The sequence below is a fragment of the Felis catus genome, chromosome B4 (genome assembly GCF_018350175.1).
Source record: "Felis catus isolate Fca126 chromosome B4, F.catus_Fca126_mat1.0, whole genome shotgun sequence".
Lineage (NCBI taxonomy): Eukaryota > Metazoa > Chordata > Mammalia > Carnivora > Felidae > Felis > Felis catus.
This window is the reverse complement of record NC_058374.1, coordinates 133,432,425-133,454,041: the sequence shown is the minus strand read 5'-3', so window position 1 is coordinate 133,454,041 and position 21,617 is coordinate 133,432,425. Positions and strand designations below refer to the sequence as shown.

Genomic DNA, 21,617 nt, shown 5'->3' with positions numbered 1-21,617 from the left:
CACGGTCCGTGAGTTCGAGCCCCGCGTCGGGCTCTGCTCTGACAGCTGAGAACCTGGAGCCTGCTTCAAATTCTGTCTCCCTCCCTCTCTGCTCCTCCCCCACTCGCACTCTGTCTCTCAAAAATAAATAAACATTGAAAAAAAATTTAGGGGCGCCTGGGTGGCTCAGTCGGTTGAGCGTCCGACTTCAGCTCAGGTCATGATCTCGCGGTCTGTGTCGAGCTCTTCGTCGGGTTCTGTGTTGACAGCTCAGAGCCTGGAGCCTGTTTCAGATTGTGTCTCGTCTCTCTCTGACCCTCCCCCGCTCATGCTCTGTCTCTGTCTCTGTCTCTCTCTCTCTGTCAAAAATAAGTAAACATTAAAAAAAAATTTTTTTTTATTTAAATTTCTCCAAAACGGTTCAGTCATGGGGCAGATGGGTAGGGTGAGGCCCACCTCCTACTACTGTTATCTGCTGGGCCTGCTCTGTGGAAGCTGGAGGCCTCCTGACTACACATCACTCTTGCAGTGTCTCTTGTAGAGGTGAAGAACTGGAAAAGCCTTGGGAGACTTGCTTCAATGTTTAGAAGTTTATTTTTAAAGGATGGTCCTAGTGGTGATGGAGAAGGACAAGCGGCCATTCAAAGCTGTACAAGAGTTGAACTTGCACTAAATACCAAAGATGCTGGTGCTTCCTTTCTGGCACCCAGACGGTAGGACTGAGAAACAGTTGAAAAATAAGACACCACTTCTCATAGATAAGCACTATCCATTTTTGTGATGTTTCGGTAAAATCTTAATAATGATTTTGTGACATTTCTTTCTGAGGCAGAGCAGCTGTGAATAATGACATTACTATAGGATCACAAGTAGACCCAGTGTAAGGAAAAATGGATTGGGGGAGGGGGCATCTTAAGTAAGAATCATATTCATTTTCTCCGATAAGAAACTTCCTCTGCACACGCCATCTCATTTTTAAAAACCGTAACATGCAAGTTCTGATATCCCTGGTTTCTGCTCTTCATAACATCAGCCACATCTCTAAAGTTTTTAAAGCTCCATTTCACGCTATCGACAGAAAACAAAAACTTCAACAAAAGGCACAAATTAAATACTATCCATCGGCACCCTTGGTACTCATTTTTATGTGCTTCTGAATTACCATACTTTGGGCCCTGCAGGAACTTAGATCCAAAATGGCAGCTGGGCTTCTGAAACTCACCAGAGCTCTAACGCTTAACATACGTGAAACGAGGTCTTATTTATCCCACTTTCCAACCTGTCTAGGAGAGAGAAGTATTTCTAAAAACATTTCAGACACTCAGATGGCATTATGTCCGTGTTCATTCTATCATCCTCCTTCTTGCCTGAGAGAGTAGGTACCCTGCTTTTTTTGGTTCCTCGGCTCCACAAACTGAATTAACCTGCTATTCACATGTTTACACGGGCCACGGAAACAAGCTAATGACAAAACATGGAAAGCTTAGGTTTTTCTCTTCTGTACGGCCAACTTAGGAAATGGGTGTGAAATCGATCACCTAAGGAGTGAAGCCCCAAGTAAGTGCTTTCATTTTCAGAAAAAAACCCAACAATGATGAGAGCTCTAATTTTCCTTCGGCCCACCACACGGCAACACTCCCTATCACTATGGTAATTTCTAGGTCTTTTCCTTTAAATTCAAGCTGTAAGAAAATTTTTAAAGAGACAAATTTGTTGCAGACTACCTCTTTAATGTAATGTTTCCAATCTCTTTTACACAAAAGCTGAACTTATATTCCCAAAAAACGTACAGTGGTTTTAAACTGTCATATCTCTACGGATTCCCACTACTAATGTAACAACATTAATTTTAGAAAAATAATAAAAATACTTGCTCTTTAGAGACAGAGAACTTTAATTATCTTTATGTATTCAAATGCAGAGTCTTTTTGTTAAATTAGCGTGAAAGTCCCTTCATCTACACACAATTGGCCCAAAGAAACAGGCCATTTTCAGCACAAGGGGCCAATCCATTTGAACACTGAATAAAGCTTTTGAAAGCACTATACACCCTCTTCCAGACTGTCAAATTTTCAAAACGGGCCAGCATTTCTTCCATTTTTTTTTTTTAACACTTGCAGGCCCAGCAAGCATCTTATAATTAGATTAATTAAAAAGGAAACAACAACACTGCTCCCTTCTGATCAAAATTATTCCATTTATGCTTAATTAGCTTTAATCCAAGTCTACATATTTAATGATGGGGATATGACAATTCCAGGCATTTGCATATTTTAAATACCTTTCTAAACTATACTTTGTAACAGATTTAGAAGAACAGTCTCTTTCTCATGCCAGTATGCCACGCATAAATCAGGAGGATACAAATTAGGAAAAAAAAGAAAAAAGAAAAGAAAACAAGGCCTCTCAGAGCCAGGGATGTGCTGAGGGGGTGGGGTGATTTACTCGGGGGTGGGGGCAATTTCCCCGCCACATCACAAACTACGACCCTTTCAGCCCACCAGACGAGAGAGAAGCATTACATCACACTCTTACAATGATAGGGGGAGGTGGCTCTGAGAAAGCAAGTTTTCAGCTTTCTTTCCTCCCTGCTCCCAGGCTTTCTAGAATCCTGTATTGGAAGTAATGGAATTTAACTTCAGGGCACCGCACAGTTTCGGGGGTAATGAACACACACATCCATACAGCTACCTATTTACGTGACCCTAAACGTCCACTTCGACAATGGATACACGGCCCAAACAGGCAACCACACACACACAGATGCTGAATTTGTGCCGAAAAGCCCAGTTCATCTGTACAAAATGAAACAAAAATTTGTAACCCGTGAGAAATGGAGAAGGCCAATCTACAGGGAGAAACTGATAAAGAATTCATTCCTGGTGGGGTGAATAGCTGTTTAGATCTTTAAAACACCATGTTTACAAGATAGTCCTACCACTTGGTTCGAACCACGATCAAAATAAAAGCGCATCTGGCTGCACATTTGAGAACACACACAGAGACCCGGTGTAAATGAGCGCGCGCCGAGAAGAGACGGGTGACCCACACATTGCTTGGGAGGTTTTCAAGCAGGGGAATCTACAAACCCCAAACCTCCTGGTGTTCACTCGCCCCCAGCCTGATGTTTAAAATGTATCAGGTCTTATTTTAGGTTTTACATCTCTCTAGGAAGGATGGCCTAGCTTTAAAGAAAAAAAAAAAAAAAAAGGCTTTCCATGGTTGTGCTTGCCCTCCCAGATCCTTTGTCGGCCTTAGCAGCCGAAAGAATGCAAACCCATTTATATTTATGCAAATTTTTGCAGCAGATTTAAGGGGGCAGGGAGAGGTCTGTGTTTTTTAAAAACCTCTTTCTAAATATCAAATTTCCAGTTATTCGTAGTTTCATTGATTTGCAACACAGAAATGATGATGAAAATCTGTATATAAATTAAAAGTGCAATTAAATCACTTCAAAATTTAATATTCTACCAAGGCTTTTCCATTTCTAAAATGCCGAACCAAAAGTACATCACGGGTCTGATTTACACAGATTCACGAAATGTCTGAAGCCAGTCTCCATGCTAGACAAATGTCCATTTGCAACAGCACTAGTGAAAACGGTTAGACAAGATCCATATAAATCAATTGGTTTAAAAAAATTGAAAATATTTACCAACCTCATAAAGTGCAGCAGTGCTTAAATCCAGCAAATTGAGGCATACAAGGTAGAAATGGAAATGAAAAAAGGTCCAAAAAATGATTTCTTTTTGTCTATCTGTTTTTTTGTATTTTAAATATTCAGAAACCAGCAGAGACTCTGTCGGCCATTTTGGCTTGAACTAACTCTCTCACTCACTCTCCCTCTTGCTCTCTCTCTCCCCCTCTGTCTCTAAAGGAAGCAGCTTTTTGTGACCTTCAAATAGAGGCGGATCATGTGACTTCGGGTAGGTCTGTCAATCAGGAAAGGGGAGGGAGCTGGGGAATGGAACTGCCTTAAAGGGAAAGCAGCCCTTTTCCACTCACTTTCATTTGTGAAATGCTGTTATCTCCTGCTCTCCGCCTACACGCACTGAATGTGAAAGTGGCAACAGCATAAGGGTAACAGATGAACAAAATAGAAAAACCTTTATTGGTTTATAGAAATATGCTCAGTTGCGAGCGATTCTTGCAGATCCTGGAGGTTGACTTGCTTGCTACAGTTCTTTGGCTGTTTGGGCAAGCATGGGCTGGCAAACTGCTCTTTAAAAGGGGGCTTAAACAATGCTTCAGCCAAACAAGAGACTAGTTTTTAAAGATTAAGGTGAAATATAGGGCACAACTGATCTCCGGCAAGTTCCTAAAATGCACAGGAGAAGACCAAAGGGAAACACCAAAGTAGAAACGGAGACTGGCAATTCAGAGAAGTTAAGTGACTTATCTCAAATCACACAGCTAGACAGAAGCAGAACAGGGGTTAGTTTCCCACATTTATCGTTTTTGGTGCATGTGTATCTGACACTCCCCCCCCCCCCCCAATAAAAACTATGCTGCGGCTACCAAGCTGACTTCCTCCAGGATCTGGCAGATTCCAGCCTTCTTTAATCCCCTCTCCCACCTGAGGAAACGGCTCTGCAGCTGATAGCAGTAAGCACGAAATTAAACACCTACCTGCTTTCCCCAATCCCCAAGTCCCTTCTCCTTGCTATATACATCTTGTTACACCCACCCACCGAAGAAATCCACGCAGGGTTTGTGTGTCTAGCTCTGGGGCTAACAGGCTGCACAGGTTTCGTTAGGCAAATCCCTTTACCTCCCGAGCCCTTTCTCATTCGGGGACTGTAAAGACTGGACATCACTAGATGGTATCTTCGGTTCCTTTCAACTCTAAAACTCTGCACTTGGCTTCTTTCTTTTTAGCAGTTCTGTTCATCTTATCCTTGCCATCTCAAAAGTAATCCATTACTCCAGGAAGGCTTTCTTGACCCTTCCAGGCGAGACCAGGTTTTCCTGTTCAACACTCCAGTAACATCCTTTATTCCTTCTTCACAGCATTGCTCATAACTGCGATTTATTATTTGCGTGAGAATTTGCTTATGGTTGATCTCCCCCAGTGTGTATAAGGGCAAACACCACATCTTCCTCCATTGCTGTGTGAGGCCCCACATAGTAGGTGAATAAACGAATGAAGGAATTACTTGGACTTCCATTCAGAAGTGCTGGGCAGCAGGAAATCTGCCATCCAACTATAAAGAACGGAAGTCACATGGTTTCCAGAAACTCACCTCCATCTATTTATTCTAAGGAGTTGGACGGCTTAGGAAATAAATGATAGAAAGCAGGCAAAACCCTGTCAGACTCCATCATCTCTATAAACCAAAAAAGGCGGGATTCCACAGTGTGAGTCTCCCAAATGAATGCGGCTGACCAAGGGTAATCTGATGTGCCATCCAGCAGAGAACCCATGGATTCTGTAAGCCTGGCATTCCTCGAAAAGGAACCTATGAACCCTTCCTAAATCTCACATGTTTATCATCCTGTACAGCCTCCCTCCCTCCCTTGATTTTTCCACTCCGATGGAAGAACAGGAAAGGGGCTGTTTTAGGGCAGGCGGAGGCCAACGCCTCAACAATGTGGCAGCTTGAATATTTATGGTGTAAATGCTTCCACTGTCTTAGCGCAGCCCCAAGTAGAGCAAGAGCCAGGACCCAGACAGACAATTGAGATGTAGGCAAAAGCAGGAAACTCCTTGGATGGAAATTTTGAATATTTAGTCTATTTTTATCCTTCCAATGCCTTCCAGCTGAGTTACGGAAAGCTTACTTGCGTGGAGCATGCTCAACATGTTAAAATGCATGGAGATCATATAGCTGCCTTGTTTTCATTTGTAATGCTCCCTTGTTTAATGTCTTTATAATTTTGTTAAGTCTCCAATCCCCAATACAAAATATTTTATATATATATATATATATATATATATATATATATATATATTACCTTGTGAGTGTTAAGCAAGCTACATAAAAAGCCAGAGAATACGAACACATTTAGAAATATTAGTTCTATTTTCAAATAATACGATCAATAGGTTTTCTTCAACCTCTAGACAGCTTTGTTTTGTGAGATACCTCTAACCTTAAAGCAATTAGTCCACTTGCTCACTGAAGAAACAACTGAAATAAATACGTTATTTTCAGGGGCACGTGAGTAGCTCAGTCGGTCAGGCATCCGAATTTAGCCCAGGTCTTGATCTGGTGGTTCCCGGGTTCGAGCCCTAAGTTGGGCTTTCTGCTGTCCGCCTGGGGCCCACTTTGGATCCTTTGTCCCTCTCTCTCTCTGCCTCTCCCCTACCTGCACACGCGTCTGTGAGCTCTCAAAAATAAATAAACATTTAAAAAATGTTATTTTCATTGTATTTCCAGACATTTTGGACTCTGTGATATATTTATTGTACTTTTTTTATATTAACCATAAAACAGTGTTTTTAAATTATATTATTACAAGATGAGTATACAAAGTAATAAAAAAGATTACTTTTTTTAAACAAATATACCAGAACTTATATACTCAAATGGATGTTCTCTTTCAAAGTTGGTACCTTTGGTAACTATATACTAAAAAAAAAAATTTTTTTTTAATTAATTAATTAATTTATTTGTTTTGAGAGAGAAAGCACACACGCACATGGGGGAGGGGCAGAGAGAGAGAATCCCAAGCAGGGTCCACACTGTCACAGCAGAGCCCCAACGCAGGGCTTGAACTCACAAACTGAGATCATGACTTGAGCCAAAATCAAGAGTCAGATGCTTAACCAACTGAGCCACCCAGGCACCCCGGTACTAAAATATTTTTCTTAGGAAACAAGATTAAAAAATAATGAACTGAACTTTTAACTCAACAATCTAGAAAACAAGTAACAAACCAAAAATAAATTAACAATGGCAAAAGCATAAACATAAAGCAATCGTCAAAAAAGGGTAGACTGAATCAAGAAAACAAACACCTTTTTTGTTTTAAAATATATAGGTAGGTAATCCTTTAGAAAATCTGATCAAATTTAGGAAAAAGAGAGAGGTCATAAATTAACATTAGGGCTCAGAAAGAAGATATTATAATTACAGATTTGAGGAATAGTTTTTAAATTGTGAGAGAATTACACATAACTTGACATCAATAAACTTGAAGATAAAATAAAACGCATGACAGTCAAGAAAAACAGAAATTACTAAAATCAACTCAAAAACAGTTATGAAAACAACAATAAAAACCCACAGCAGAAATCTGTAAAATATTCAAAGAAGTAGCCAGTAAAACTACATCAGACACAAACGGTTTTCTGGGCAAATTCTATCAAACTTCTATCAGATAATGTCTATGTCATTCCTACTATTTCCAAATTTATGGAGACAAAAGAGAAAGCTTCCTCATTTCTTCTATATGGCTAACCTATTCTTGAAATCCATCTGGACTGAGACGATATCAAGAATAAAACTATAGACCAATCTTCACTTGTGGAGACAAATATAAAAATCCTAAGTAAAGTATCAACAAATAGAATTGAGCAGTTTTAAGAGAATAGTTCATTATGATCGTGTAAAATTTATACCAACAAGGCAAGGATGGTTAAATTATAAAATCTATTAACATAAATAACTTCATGTGTTCAACAAGTACGTGCTAAATGCTTTCTATGTGCTAGTTGAGTCAGTAAGGCAAACTAGAAAGGTTCTTGAGTATGTGGAGCCAACATCCTTATGGGAGAAGGATATCACTGATAAGGAAATCCAGAGTTTGATGGGATACAGAATGCCTGAAGGAGGCTCACTTTAGATAAGGTGATTAGGGAAGGCTTATCTCAGGCAGCACATTTAAGCTCAGTTAAAAAGCAATCCTTTGAGTTTAAAAAAAAAAAAAATTAAGTTTATTTATTTATTTTGAGAGAGACAGAGGCAGTGTGGGGAGGGGAGGGGCGAGAGAGAGCGAGAGTGAGAGAGAGCAAGAGAGAGAGACAGAGAGACAGAGAGAGAGAGAATCCCAAGCAGGCTTTCCGCTGGCAGCACAGAGCCAGACTCGGGGCTCAAACCCATGAAACTCTGATATTATAACCTGAGCTGAAACCAAGAATGGGACAGAAACCAAGAGTGGGACCCTCAACTGACTGAACCACTCAGGTGCCCCACCCCTTGAGTTTTTAAAAGAACAAGAGGGATGACCAGGAGGCTAGGAAAGGTGAGCAGGCAAGAGAGGTGTAAGATAAACTTGGGGAGGTAGGAAGGGCTAGATCATACTGAGTCTTTCAGGCCACAGTATTTTAAGAATCGTGGAAAGCTGGGGTATCTGGGTGGCTCAGTCAGTTGAGCGTCCGACTTTGGCTCAGGTCGAACCTCACAGTTCATGAGTTCCAGCCCCACATCGAGCTCCTTGCTGTCAGCACAGAGCCCACTTCAGATCTTCTGTCTCTCTCTCTCTCTTGCCCCTACCCCACTCATGTGCTCTCAAAAATAAAAAAGCATTTAAAAAAAAAAAAAAAGAGGAATAGTGGAAAGTCACAGAAGAATTTTAATCCTTATTTATTTTTGAGAGAGAGAGACAGCAAGGGAGGTGCAGAGAGAGAGGGACACACAGAATCCGAAGCAGGCTCCAGGCTCTGAGCTGTCAGCAAAGAGCCAGACTTGGGGCTTGAACTCACAGACTGTGAGATCATGACCTGAGCCAAAGTTGGGCACTTAACCATTGAGCCACCCAGGCACTTCAAAGCCACAGAAGAATGTTAAAACAGGAGGCTGAACTGCACAATTTTATCCATGACTCATTCTCTACCTACCAGCTTCTCAGGGGCCTAGGCAAATGGTTAGGACCTGCAAAAATATATTTATAAGTCAAAGACACAAAAAGAAAACTATAATCATAAAAATTAATAAATGCTTAAATGTCCTCAAAAACATAAAAACACAGGATTTTCATTCACTGTTAAATTTAGTATTTATAACATTTTCATTACATTTGAAAATAATTCTCACTTTGTAAAAATTTCTAAAAATGTTAGCTATTAAAAAATCTTAGGAAATTACAAATTAAGTCAGTTATTTGTAGCCAAAGAATTTCAGAAACAAAATTATCAATATTCTGTAAACATGTGATAGCAAAAATAAATAAAACCACATGTTTAATATGGAATGTGGGTGCCTTTTAATAGGTTTCCTACAAAGAGGGGCAAAGTCTCCAAAACCTCCCTAAGTATGCATTTCAAGGCTTCAGAGGTCTTACCACCATCACTTTAGGAGAGACAGAATCAGATTTATGTTTAGAAAACTCATCCTGGCTTGTATATAGAGAATATAGTATAGAGGACCAAGAAGGGACCAGCTGAGGTAGGAGAGGTGGAGAAAAGTATGCACTATATTTAAAAGGTACAAGTAATTGTCATAAGATAAATGGTTGTTGTTAAGAATGAAATTTGTGACCATGAAATCCAGTAAGGCCAATCAACTCTTTCAAGAATAAGACTCCAAATTCTGGACCCATCATTCATTCATGCAGTCAAGAACCTTTTTTTCTTTTCTTTTCTTTTCTTTTTTTTTTTTTAATATTTACCCTTGAGAAAGAAGGACAGAGTGGGGGAGGGGCAGAGAGAGGGAGAGGGAGAGAGAGACACACACACAGAATCCGAAACAGGCTCCAGGCCCCAAGCTGTCAGCACAGAGTCCCATGTGGGGCTCAAACTAGGGAACAGCGAGATGATGACCCGAACTGAAGTTGGACGCTCAAACAACTGAGCCACCCAGGCGCCCCTCCCCTCTCCTTTTTTAAAGCATCCGCTATGTATTACATACTGTGCTACAGCCAGGCCCTGAGGGATAAAAAGAATGGTTGCTAACACCCTGAAGGACAGAGGCAGGTAAATCCATAATTAAAATATAGCATGGTAAGTGCCATAATTAAAGAACAGAGATATAACATAGTTATGCCATGGGATTACAAAGAACTAACTTCTGGGAGAGTCAGGAAAGATTTCACAGGGGATACGAGATTTTGAACACAGTCTAAAGAATGAGTAGGAATTTGCTATGTAGAGAACACAAGAAAGGCAAAGACTTTTCTAAGTTTTATCAACTTCCAGTACTGTCAAATGATGGCAACAACAAAGGCTAACAAGAAATGATATAAACGGAAAAGCCAAGCTTTTCAGGATTCTTTTTTTTTTTTTTATTGTTTATTTATTTTTGAGAGAGAGAGACAGAGTGCGAGCTGGGGAGGAGCAGAGAGAGAGGGAGACACAGAATCTGAAGCAGGCTCCAGGATCTGAGCTGTCAGCACAGAACCCAACACAGGACTCAAGCCCACGAATTGAGAGATCGTGACCTGAGCCAAAGTCGGATGCTTAACCAACTGAGCCAGCCACCCAGGTGCCCCAAGCTTTTCAGGATTCTTAACCCCAACAAAATCAGAAGGTGAAAATAGCCAACGCTGCATCAGAATGTGGCTTTTACTTCTGGATCTAGTACATAGGAGGAATTCAATGAATGTTTGTTGGATGAAGGACCAAACATATAAGCAAAGGAATAAACGGATGAATACTACAAACCTAAGTATTTGCAGGGTGCGGAAGAACGTAACACTTAAAAACCTATAATTGGAAGATAAAACACGTACACAGCATAGTCAACAAGAAAGTGTGAGATAAATTGTTAACTGTACAGTTCCAGCCTAGGAGACATAGGAGTTAGAAAATATGGACACTACAGATCAATGGAGCTGTACTTCAAAGGAAGGGCAGGACCAGAATGGTCAAAACAGATGCGTCAGTATGAAGCTAAGGAAGCTTAAGCTGCAGGACCCCTCACTGTCACGGGGCTCTCCCAAAGCTCCATTTGAGCACTGTTCCCAAATGATCTCTCTCTGCTTTTTTTCTGCTGCAATGTGTTTCTCCTCCTCCTCCTCCTCCTTTTCATTGTGGTAAAATACACGTAACATAACATTTACCATCTTAACCAGTTGTACAGTTCAGTACTGGTAAGTATACTCACATGGTTGTGAAACAGATCTCCAGATACTTAGAGCTATTTCATCTTGCAAATCTGACATTCTATACCCACTAAACAACTCCTCTTTTTCCTCTCCCCCCAGCCCCCGGTAACCACCATTTTATTTTCTATTTATATAAATTTGACTACTTTAGATACCTCCTTTAAGTGGAATCATCCTGTATTTGTCTTTTTGTGACTGGCTTGTTTCACTTAACATAATATTCTCCAGGTCCATCCATGTTGATATATTATGATAGGATCTCCTTCTTTTTTCATGGCTGACTAATATTCCAGTGTATGTATATGCCATCTTTTGTTTATCCATTCAGCCGCTAGTGAACACTTGGGGTGCTTTCACCTCTTGGCTATTTCTCTATTAATATGCATATGCAAACATCTCAATTCTTTTGGATACATACCCAGAAGGGGGATTCCTGGCTCATATGGTAGCTCTAGTTTTTATTTTTTAAGGAATCTCTGTATTGTCTTCCACAGTAGTCACCTTATTTTATTTTATTTTTTAAATTTTTTTTTCAACGTTTATTTATTTTTTGGGGGACAGAGAGAGACAGAGCATGAACGGGGGAGGGGCAGAGAGAGAGGGAGACACAGAATCGGAAACAGGCTCCAGGCTCTGAGCCATCAGCCCAGAGCCCGACGCGGGGCTCGAACTCACGGACCGCGAGATCGTGACCTGGCTGAAGTCGGACGCTTAACCGACTGCGCCACCCAGGCGCCCCTATAGTCACCTTATTTTATAATCCCACCAACAGTACACAAAGGTTTCAATTTCTTTGCCAACACTTGTTATTTTCTGGGGTTTTTGGCGTTTTTGTTTCTGGGTTTTGATTTCTGGGTTTTTTTGATAGTAGTCATCCTAGTGGTATCTCACTGTGGTTTTGATTTGCACTTCTTTGATGATTAGTGATGTTGAGTGTCTTTTCATATGCTTATAGGCCATTTATATATTCTTGGAGAAATGTCTATTCAAACCCTTTGCCCATTTTTTAATCAGGTTATACAATTTTTTTTGTTGTTGAGTTGTAGTTCTCTACATATTCTGGATAGTAACCCCTTATCAGATATATGATTTGCAGATATTTTCTCCCATTCTGTAGGGTGCCTTTTCACTCTATAGATTGGGTCTTTTGATGCACAAAATTTTAAAAATTTGATGTAGTCTCATCTGTCTGCCTTGCCTGACTTTCGGTGTCACATCCAAGAAATCACTGCCAAGTCCAATGTCACAAAGCTTTTCTCCTGTATTTTCTTCAAACAGTTTTATAGTTTTAGGTCTTAAGCTTAGGTCTTTAATCCATTTTCATTTAATTTTTATATATGTGTGTGAGACAAAGAGCCATCCTAATTCTTCTGCAAGTGGGTAGCCAGTGTTCCCAACACCATTTGTTGAAAAGACTCTCCTTCATTCCCCATTGGGTGGTCTGGGTACCCTTGTCAAAGATCATTTGACCTTATATGTGAGTGTTTATTTCTGGGCTTTCTATTCTATTCCATTTGTCTATTTGCCTGTCTTTATGCCAGTATCGCATTGTTTTGGTTGCTGTAGCTTTGTAATATATTTTGAAATTAGGAAGTGTGACTAGTCCAACTTTGTTCTAATGACACTTTTTATAAAGTGTGCAAAGACAAGATACATTCATTACTCTTAACCCATACTGTTAAAACCACAGTCTCTTTCCATCTCAGCTTTCCCCTCATGGCTGCAGGCCTTTGGGGGATCCATAAAGGGAAAGTTATACTAGAGACAAATCCATTTTGGGTTTAGTGGAATATATTCACGTGGTTCTTAGCACTTCTGTGTATGGTCGAATTACTGTTAACTATCCTAGCATACAAAGATGACACTGGGCCAACTTACTCTGTATCATGACAGAAGTGTGCAGGGCCAGATCATATCATGATGTAAATGTGTCAATTCAGAGTATTACAGGGTAGCCAATGTACAAGAAAAAGTGAAGCCTTACAATATAAAGGATACTTGATAGAGATTTCCCCAAAGTTGATAACAATCTCAAAAATGTATATAATGTTACTAATAACAAGTTGTGAGGATGAAAGGAACTTTGTTGATTCGTCATTATGAAAAACCCTACTGTGGTCAACCATGCTATAACAAACAATGAATTATCTTTCTAGTCTCTTTCTAGAAAATATCACAGAACCATTGTAACATAAAGGGGCAAAAAAGACTATGCACCCAAAAAACGTAGAGAAAAAAGTTTCACAGTGATGTGTTAAGTAGTGAATACAAATGCTAGTGCTATTTTTCTGAATTTTCTATTTGTCCACTTCTTAAAAGTCGCCATTTTTTTGTGTGTGTGGTTTTCTTTCCTCATTGTAAATAAATGTTCACTTTTGTACAACTCATATTTGAATTAACTCTCTTTTCCTTAAAGAGCATTCCCAAAAACCTAGATTCGCTCCTGGTCAGAAAGAAGGGTCTCTGCCTCAACAGAAGCATCTAATGGAGAAGGAAGTGAGCTGTGCATGGAAGCCTTACAGGGAGCCACTGGACAGGGGTAGAAAGACCCTCTCATTGACTAACTGATTGATTATTAAAAACTTTCCATTTGGGGCACCTGGGTGGCTCAGTCGGTTGGGCGGCCGACTTCGGCTCAGGTCATGATCTCGCAGTCCATGAGTTCGATCGAGCCCTGCGTCGGGCTCTGTGCTGACAGCTCAGAGCCTGGAGCCTGTTTCGGATTCTGATCCCTCTTTCTCTGACCCTCCCCCATTCATCCTCTGTCTCTCTCTGTCTCAAAAACAAATAAACGTTAAAAAAAAATTTTTTTTTAAGTTATTTAAAAAAAAACTTTCCATTTATTTATTTTGCGGGGGTGGAGAGAGACAGAGAGAATGAATGAATCCCTAGCAGGCTCTGCACTGTCAACACAGAACCCCATGTAGGGCACAAACTCACTTACTGTGAGATCGTGATCTGAGCCAAGCCAAGGAACTGGACACAAAACCGACTAAGCCACCCAGGGGCCCCTAGTTTGTTTTTTTAAAGTAAGCTCTGTGACCAATGTGGGGCTTAAACTCATGACCCCGAGATCAAGAGTCACATGCTCTACTGACTGAGCCAGCCAGGTGCCCAAGGACCTTTAAACGATAGAAACAATATGCATAAGTAGGCTAAAGCATCTTATGGAGGACCTCAGAAACAAGGAAAAAGGCATCTTCTGCCAAATAAACAATAACCAACAACTGTCTCATAGATAGAGACACCTAAAGAATAGTGATAAAATCAGGTCTGTTGGAATACCCTCAAGAAAGCATTGAAAACAGGGGCACCTGCATGGCTCAGTCAGTTAAGCGCCTGACTCTGATTTCAGCTCTGGTTGTGATCTCATGGTTCATGAATTTGAGCCCTCAGCCGGGCCCCTCACTGACAGTGCTGAGCCTGCTTGGGATTCTCTCTCTCTCTCTCTCTCTCTCTCTCTCTCTCTCCTACTTGCACATGCCTTCTTTCTCTCTCTCTCTCTCTCTTTCTCTCCCTTTCCAAAAAAAAAAAAAAAAACAAACACAAACTTAAAAAAAAAAAGCACTGAATATAAAGTCAAACATGATATACTAGCAATTCACTTTTCTTCTACTTATAAAAAATATTCTGGGGTTAGGATTTTTAATAGCTCCACCTCAGAGTTTCAAAGTGAGTGTGTAGACCAGGGAGGGTTTCTTAACACTCAGACATTTTCATTCATTCAACATATTTATATATTTATATTTATTGACATTTTGTATGTGCCACTGGCAGTGACCAAGATGACAAAAGTCTCTATCCTTGCAGAGCTGAAGATTTAGCAAAAAGCCTTAACCTGACGTTTCACTGCCTGCCATCATCATGTTGTGCCTCCTCTCTGCCATTCAATTCACCTCTACTTCAGCCCAAACTTCAGCCCACAGACACAGCGGGCAGGAAGGGAACCCAGGCAGAGTGCTCAGGGCAGAACTTGTATCCACACCGCCTAGTGATCAGAACATTTGGGGGAGAAATAAACACTAGCTTCTCTTCATGACACCCCTGGAGATTCTTGCAGCTGAATGTGTTATTTCTTCACCTGTATTTACATCACACTATTTAAAAATTTGAAAACATTTTACAACTTCATGACAATAACATCTCCAAAACGAGGCCTTAAAACACCAATTTCAAGGAACTGGACAAATACATCCTGCCTTTTGAGTAATGTTTTTTCATAAAGTCAGTTATTTGTCCATAAGCAAAATAGAAGCTACAGATTTAAGACTATTATTAACTTAACCGCAGTTTTCTAAGAGCTGCATGATCTACCCTATGCACTGTTGGTTAAAGTCATCACATGAACCTGTAAGTAGTAGCAGCCCTCAGAGTTTGAAGTCATTTTCAACTATGAAACACATAATTCCTGAAGTTACCCCTATTGTAATTAATCCACGGCCCAGACACCAAAGAGAAACCTCATAAGATATAATTCAGAATTTATTATGTATGATTCTGAGACTGGGGAGGGAAGGCAATTTTTTGAGAGAACTAATGTTTTTTTACGTTTATTTATTTTGAGAGAGAGAGAGAGTGCGTGCAAACAAGGGAAGGGCAGAGAGAGGGAGAGACAGAGAATCCCAAGCAGGATACACACTACCAGCGCAGAGCCCACATGACCCAAGCCAAATCCAAGAGTCAGACGTGTAACTGACTGAGCCACCCAGGCGCCCTGAGAATTAATTTTTTAAGTAACTCCAATGCAAATTACAAAATTTATTAGCAAGTGACAGTTTCCCAAAGACCTAGTACAAAATGTTTACGGTTATGCTAAAATTCCCAGCAGCAAAAATTCCATGAGCATAACTATCATCTATTGAACCACTTTGTGGCATTTTCAAAATACCAATTAACTTGAAAATAAAACTCATTTCCTTTCTCTTCAAAATAATTAAAAAGATTATATAGAAACCCAACTATTCTTCTGATGTCCAGCTTACTGCTGTGTAATGACTAAGTTTACAGAGTTCAATTTGGTACTTCTTAGTACATTTATTTCAACATGTACATATTTCAGTGGTTTAAAGAAAACACACTGGTGAAAAACTCATGGTAGAATACAGAAAATGTTAAAAAAACAAAACAACACAACAACACCCCTCTTTCCTAATGGCCAAATACCAAGGTTTGTATTGTGAAGATAATTATGTATAAAATAAGTGACTTGGAAATATTTTTTTTTTCTTCTTCTTCTTCTTCTTCTTCTTCTTCTTCTTCTTCTTCTTCTTTGTTTTGTTTTTAGGAAATACTATAGAGCTGCCTATTTTTTTTTAAAAGAACTCAGAAGAATGGTTCCCAAAGAAATTAGTGTTAAATTTGGTGGCTAAATATAAAACAAGGAACGCCCTACTCTTAGTATAGAGACTGGGGGAGAATAAACTGAGGGAGAATAAAGTTGCACCGCAGTATGAGATGATTCTGAGGAAGACGGAGCTGTAAGTTAATGAGTCAGAGTAGGAGCAGAAATAAAGATAAGGTAAGGACAAGCTGTTAGACTTAATGAAAGGTCTGTATAATTAATAATTCAGAAAAATTAAAAGGGTATTTTATAACTAGACATTTAAGTTGGGAAGAATGTAATTAGGAAGAAGAGAATTTAATCACGATATTGGAGTTAAGACATTTAAAAAACAGCACCTCCAGCACAAAGTCGTATTACACCACAGAAGAGTATAAAGAGCAATGTTGAGTCCATAAATCACATTCTTCTCTCCAAATCAATATAAAACTGTCTTCAACACTTTGATTTCCATATAGGCCTCCCATGCAAGCTCTGAGCAGATTTTCCCTTGAAAAAGAGAAATCAAAAAAAAAGGCACCCCAAGAGAGCTGAAATATAGGAATTGATATAATTAATTCTACCAACAATCCCTAAAAAGGGGATGCTGTCTATATAACACATTATAAAATGAGATTTAAATTTAATATGTATGCTTTATTTAATACAACATATATAAAAGATTATTATCTCAACATAAAATCGATATTATTAATTTTACATTCTTTTTTTTGGGTATTAAGTCTTTGAAATCCAGGCTGTCTTTTGCATTTAAAGTACATTTAGGGGTGCCCAGTTGGCTCAATCAGTTAAGCATCTGACTCTTGGTTTTGGCTCAGGTCATGATTCCATGGTTCATGGGATTGAGCCCTGTGTCAGGCTCTGTGCTGACAGCGCGGAGCCTGCTTGGGATTCTCTCTCTTTCTCCCTCTGCCCCTCCCCCACTCGCTTGTGCTCTCTCCCTCTCTCAAAAATAAATAAATGTTTTTAAAAGGCATATAAGCTTTCTCTTTTATAAAAAAAAATAAACTACATTTAAATTTGATTGCTAACTTTTTTTTTTTACTGTGGTAAAAAACACATAACATTAAACTTACCATCTGAATCATTTTTAACTGTAAAGCTCAGTGGAATTTTAAGCATATTCTTATCATTTTGCAACGGATCTCCAGACCTTTTTTATCTTCTAGAACTGAAACTCTATACCCATTGAACACTAATTCCCTCTCTTCCCTCTCCCTGGCCCTTGGCAATCATCACTTCTCTATGTTCTGTTTTTATGATTTTCACATTAGATGACTTCAAGTTAAGCTGAGTCATATAGTATTTGTTCTTTGCTGATTAGCTTATTTTGCTAAGCATAATGCCCTTCAAATTCATCTATATTGTAGCATGTGACAGGATTTCCTTCTTTTTGAAGGCTTCATAATATTCCGTTGTATGTACATCCCACATTTCCTGTATCCGTTCATCTGTCAGTGGACATGTAGGCTGCTCCACTGCTTAGCTGCTGTGAATAATGCTGCAGTGAACACGAGTGTCCAACTGTGTCTTTGAGATCCTGCTTTGAGAGATCTGTTTTTATTTATTTTTTAAAATGTTTATTTCGTTTTGAGAGGGAAAGAGAGAGCAAGCAGGGGAGGGACAGAGAATCCAAAGCGGCTCTGCGCTGACAGCAGAGAGCCCAATGCAAGGCTTGAACCCACAAACCGTGAGATCATGACCTGAGCAGAAGTGGGATGCTTAGCTGACTGAGCCACCCAGGTGCCCGGAGAGATTTATTTCTAATGCTGAAATTTCATAAAATGAACCAAAAGTTGTAAGAAAATTTAATCAACAAAAATGTACCAGAAAAGTTGAATCATTGCATACAGCATGTTAAAGACAAATATCTTTTGAGAATACGAGTCAATTTGAGCATGGAGATTCAAAGTTTAGACTTGTGTGTAAACTAGATTTTAATAAAGAAATGAAAAGCGTCCGACTTCAGCCAGGTCACGATCTCGCGGTCCGTGAGTTCGAGCCCCGCGTCAGGCTCTGGGCTGATGGCTTGGAGCCTGTTTCCGATTCTGTGTCTCCCTCTCTCTCTGCCCCTCCCCCGTTCATGCTCTGTCTCTCTCTGTCCCCCAAAAAATAAATAAACGTTGAAAAAAAAATTAAAAAAAAAAAAGAAATGAAAAAGGAGGTCAAACTCATTAATACAGCTGCCCCCCCCCCCCACAGGTTTGAATTGTGCAGGTCCCCTTAAATGCAGATTGTTTTCACTAAGTACAGTATGGTGCTGTAAATGTACTTTCTCTTCCTTACAATTTTAAAACATTGTCTTTTCTCTAACTTCTTTTATTGTAAGAATACAGTTTTTATAAAATATATGACATACAAAATAGGTATTAATTGATTGTTTATGTTATCGGTAAGGATTCTAGTCAACAGTACGTTATAAATAGTTAAATTTGGGGGGAGTCAAGACTTATGTGGGGAATTTTTACTGCGTGAGGGCCAGTGCCCCTAACTTCTGTGCTGTTCCAAGGTCAACTGTACACCAAAACTGATAATTTACCACAAATAATCTGCCTACAAACATCTAGACTATCACTTGTCTCGTAAATAAAACCAAATCAAGAGCCTGTCTTGGGTGGAAACATTTCATATGAAATGAGCTTTCAATAACCATAGTCAAACACAATCTACGAGCAAGTATCTGCTTATGCTGCTTTTTGAAAAGCCATTATAGTTTTATATTTACCCCTGTGTTAAACACATTATGTGATTAATGCTGTGTGAGTTTAATGTAGTAATTATATGCCAATAAACTTAGCTTGTCTGATTTGTTACAGTAGCTTGTAAAGTAAATATTCTCAGAAAATGATTATATTAGATATACTAATAGTTAATAAACCTCATTAAAAGCAACAATATTGAAACTATACATATATATATATATACACACACACATACACAGTGTTTAAAGCTATACACTCTACTAAATGTTACTCACACATACATCAGAATTCAGCACAACTGATCCAAACATTAAGTTTAGCACAGATACTTCTCAATATCAAAAGTCAATTATTTTTCAAGACGGCTTTCTACATGCATAGCTATCCTAATCTGCCTATTAACAGAACTTAGTTCCGTTGAAATAAACATCATGGAAATAAAATGATGTTTTCAAAACTTCTAGAATCTACGGTAAAAATGTTACACGATGAAACAAAGAAAGTGGCGTAGATCAGCTAATAAAAATAGTTTTAGTCCTAGTCCTTGTAAGAATTTGCTCTTACGACCTTGAGGGTCATATTATCCCCGTGTTTCATCTGCCTTCCATAAGTGAAATAGGCTATTCATACAAACTGAGACCAATGAATGAGAGCCATTTTGGAAATCAATTTGGAAAAAAATTAACTTAGATCTCTGCCTCACATCATACACAAAAATGCATACCAGTTCAATCAAAGGTGTAGGGGTAAAAAGAAAAAAGGCAGGAAAACTAAGGTATTTTATTTATTACATTAGGGTAGGGACAACTTCTCTAAGCAAACACAAAATACAGAAGCTATAACAGGCTAATTGATTTTACCACATAAAAATGTTTTTAAATTTATTCGTATGAAAGATACCCCAACGTTAAAAGGAATGGGACAAAACATTTAAAACACCTCAAAAGACAAAGTTAATATCTATATTTTATAAAAGACTCCTACAGGGGTGCTGGGGTGGCTCAGTTGGTTGAGTATGTGACTCCTGATTTTGGCTCAGGTCATGATCCCAGGATTGTGGGACTGACCCCACATCAGGCTCTGCACTGAGAGTGGAGCCTACTTAAGATTCTCTCTTTCTCTCCCTCTCTCTCTCCATCTCTTCTTCTCCCCTGCTTGTACTTTATTTCTCTAAAATTAATAATAATATTAATATTAATAATAATAATAATAATAATAATTTAAAAATATATAAAGGGTTCTTACAAAACTATCAAAACAAATAATCCAATAGAAACATGGGTCTAATATGCAAATAAGTGATATATAAAATTGAAAAATCTACAGCCGATAAACTAACAAAAGATATTCCATCTCATTAGTGAGCAGAAAAGTAAAAATTAAAACAATTAAATATTAGGGGTGCCTGGCTGGCCCGGTCAGTGGATTATGCGACTCATGATCTCAGGATTGTGAGTTCAAGCCCCATGTTAGGTGTAGAGATTATTTGAAAAAAAATATATATATATATATATAATAAAATACAAGAGTGACAAAAATTTAAGGCTAAAAATTTTTTTGTCATCAAAGGGGAGAAGAAATGGGCATTCTCATGCACTGTTGATGGAAAGGATCATGGGTAGTGCTTTCTCAGAAGGCAATTTGATAGCAACTACCTCCATGTAAAAAAAGTACATCCCGTGGGGGCGCCTGGGTGGCTCAGTCGGTTGGGCGTCCAACTTCAGCTCGGGTCATGATCTCATGGCTTGTGAGTTCCAGCCCCGCATCGGGCTCTGTGCTGACAGCTCAGAGCCTGGAGCCTCCTTCGGATTCTGTTTCTGTCTCTCTCTGCCCCTCTCCCACTAGTTCTCTCTCTCAAATATAAATAAACATTAAAAATTTTTTAAATATATTTAAAAATATTTTTAAAAATACATCCCGTGAACCAACAGCTCCATCTCTAGAAATTCTACAGAAATATATCTGTGAATAAAGATATAAAAATAAAGATGTTCAATAAAGTATTCTTTGTAGTAATCAAACTAGAGACCACCAAATCATCTAATTAGAGAAGAATGATTATAGTCCATCCATTCAACAGAACATTCTGCATTAAGAGCATGAAGTAGACTGTGAAAGATGGCAAATTATAAAAGCAAGTCACAGAAGAATTATGTTGGGGAAAAAAATATCCCTATTTAGTTGTTGTTTTAAAATATACAGAAAACAGGGGCACCTGGGGGGCTCAGTCAGTTAAGCATCCAACTCTTGATTTTGGCTCAGGTCATTATCTTGTAGTTTTGTGAGTTTGGGCCCCACATCAGGCTCTACGCTGACAGTGCAGAGCCTGCTTCGGATTCTTCCTCTCTCTCTGCTCCTCCCCCACTTGCACTGTCTCTCTCAAAGTAAATAAACAAACAAATAAACAAATGGATAAATAAATAAATAAAATATACAGAAAATATTTACAAAGATCAGGAGGGGAAGAAAGGTAAAAGGAGAGTCTCAGTTTTATTTCTGTGTCTACATTTACCATTTGAATGTTTCATGACAATCGTGTACAGGTGCCCCTTGAACAACATGGAGGTTTGGGGCACTGACTCCCCAGCATGGCTGAAAATCTGTGAATA

The 21,617-nt window shown here is 39.0% G+C and overlaps 1 protein-coding gene across 6 annotated transcripts in view; it reads right to left on the bottom strand.

The window, feature by feature from the left end:
• TNRC6B (trinucleotide repeat containing adaptor 6B) overlaps window positions 1-21,617 on the bottom strand; it is a 256,314-nt gene that overhangs the window by 137,465 nt on the left and 97,232 nt on the right. The window contains exon 1 of one of the 6 annotated variants that reach the window (XM_019835626.3): window positions 3,639-5,829. The exons of the other annotated variants lie outside the window; for them this stretch is intronic. Within the exon in view, the coding sequence (XP_019691185.1) occupies window positions 3,639-3,643 (5 nt within the window). The 5' untranslated portion in view covers window positions 3,644-5,829. Of the gene's footprint in view, window positions 1-3,638; window positions 5,830-21,617 lie in introns of those variants that run through there. 6 annotated transcript variants of the gene reach the window in all.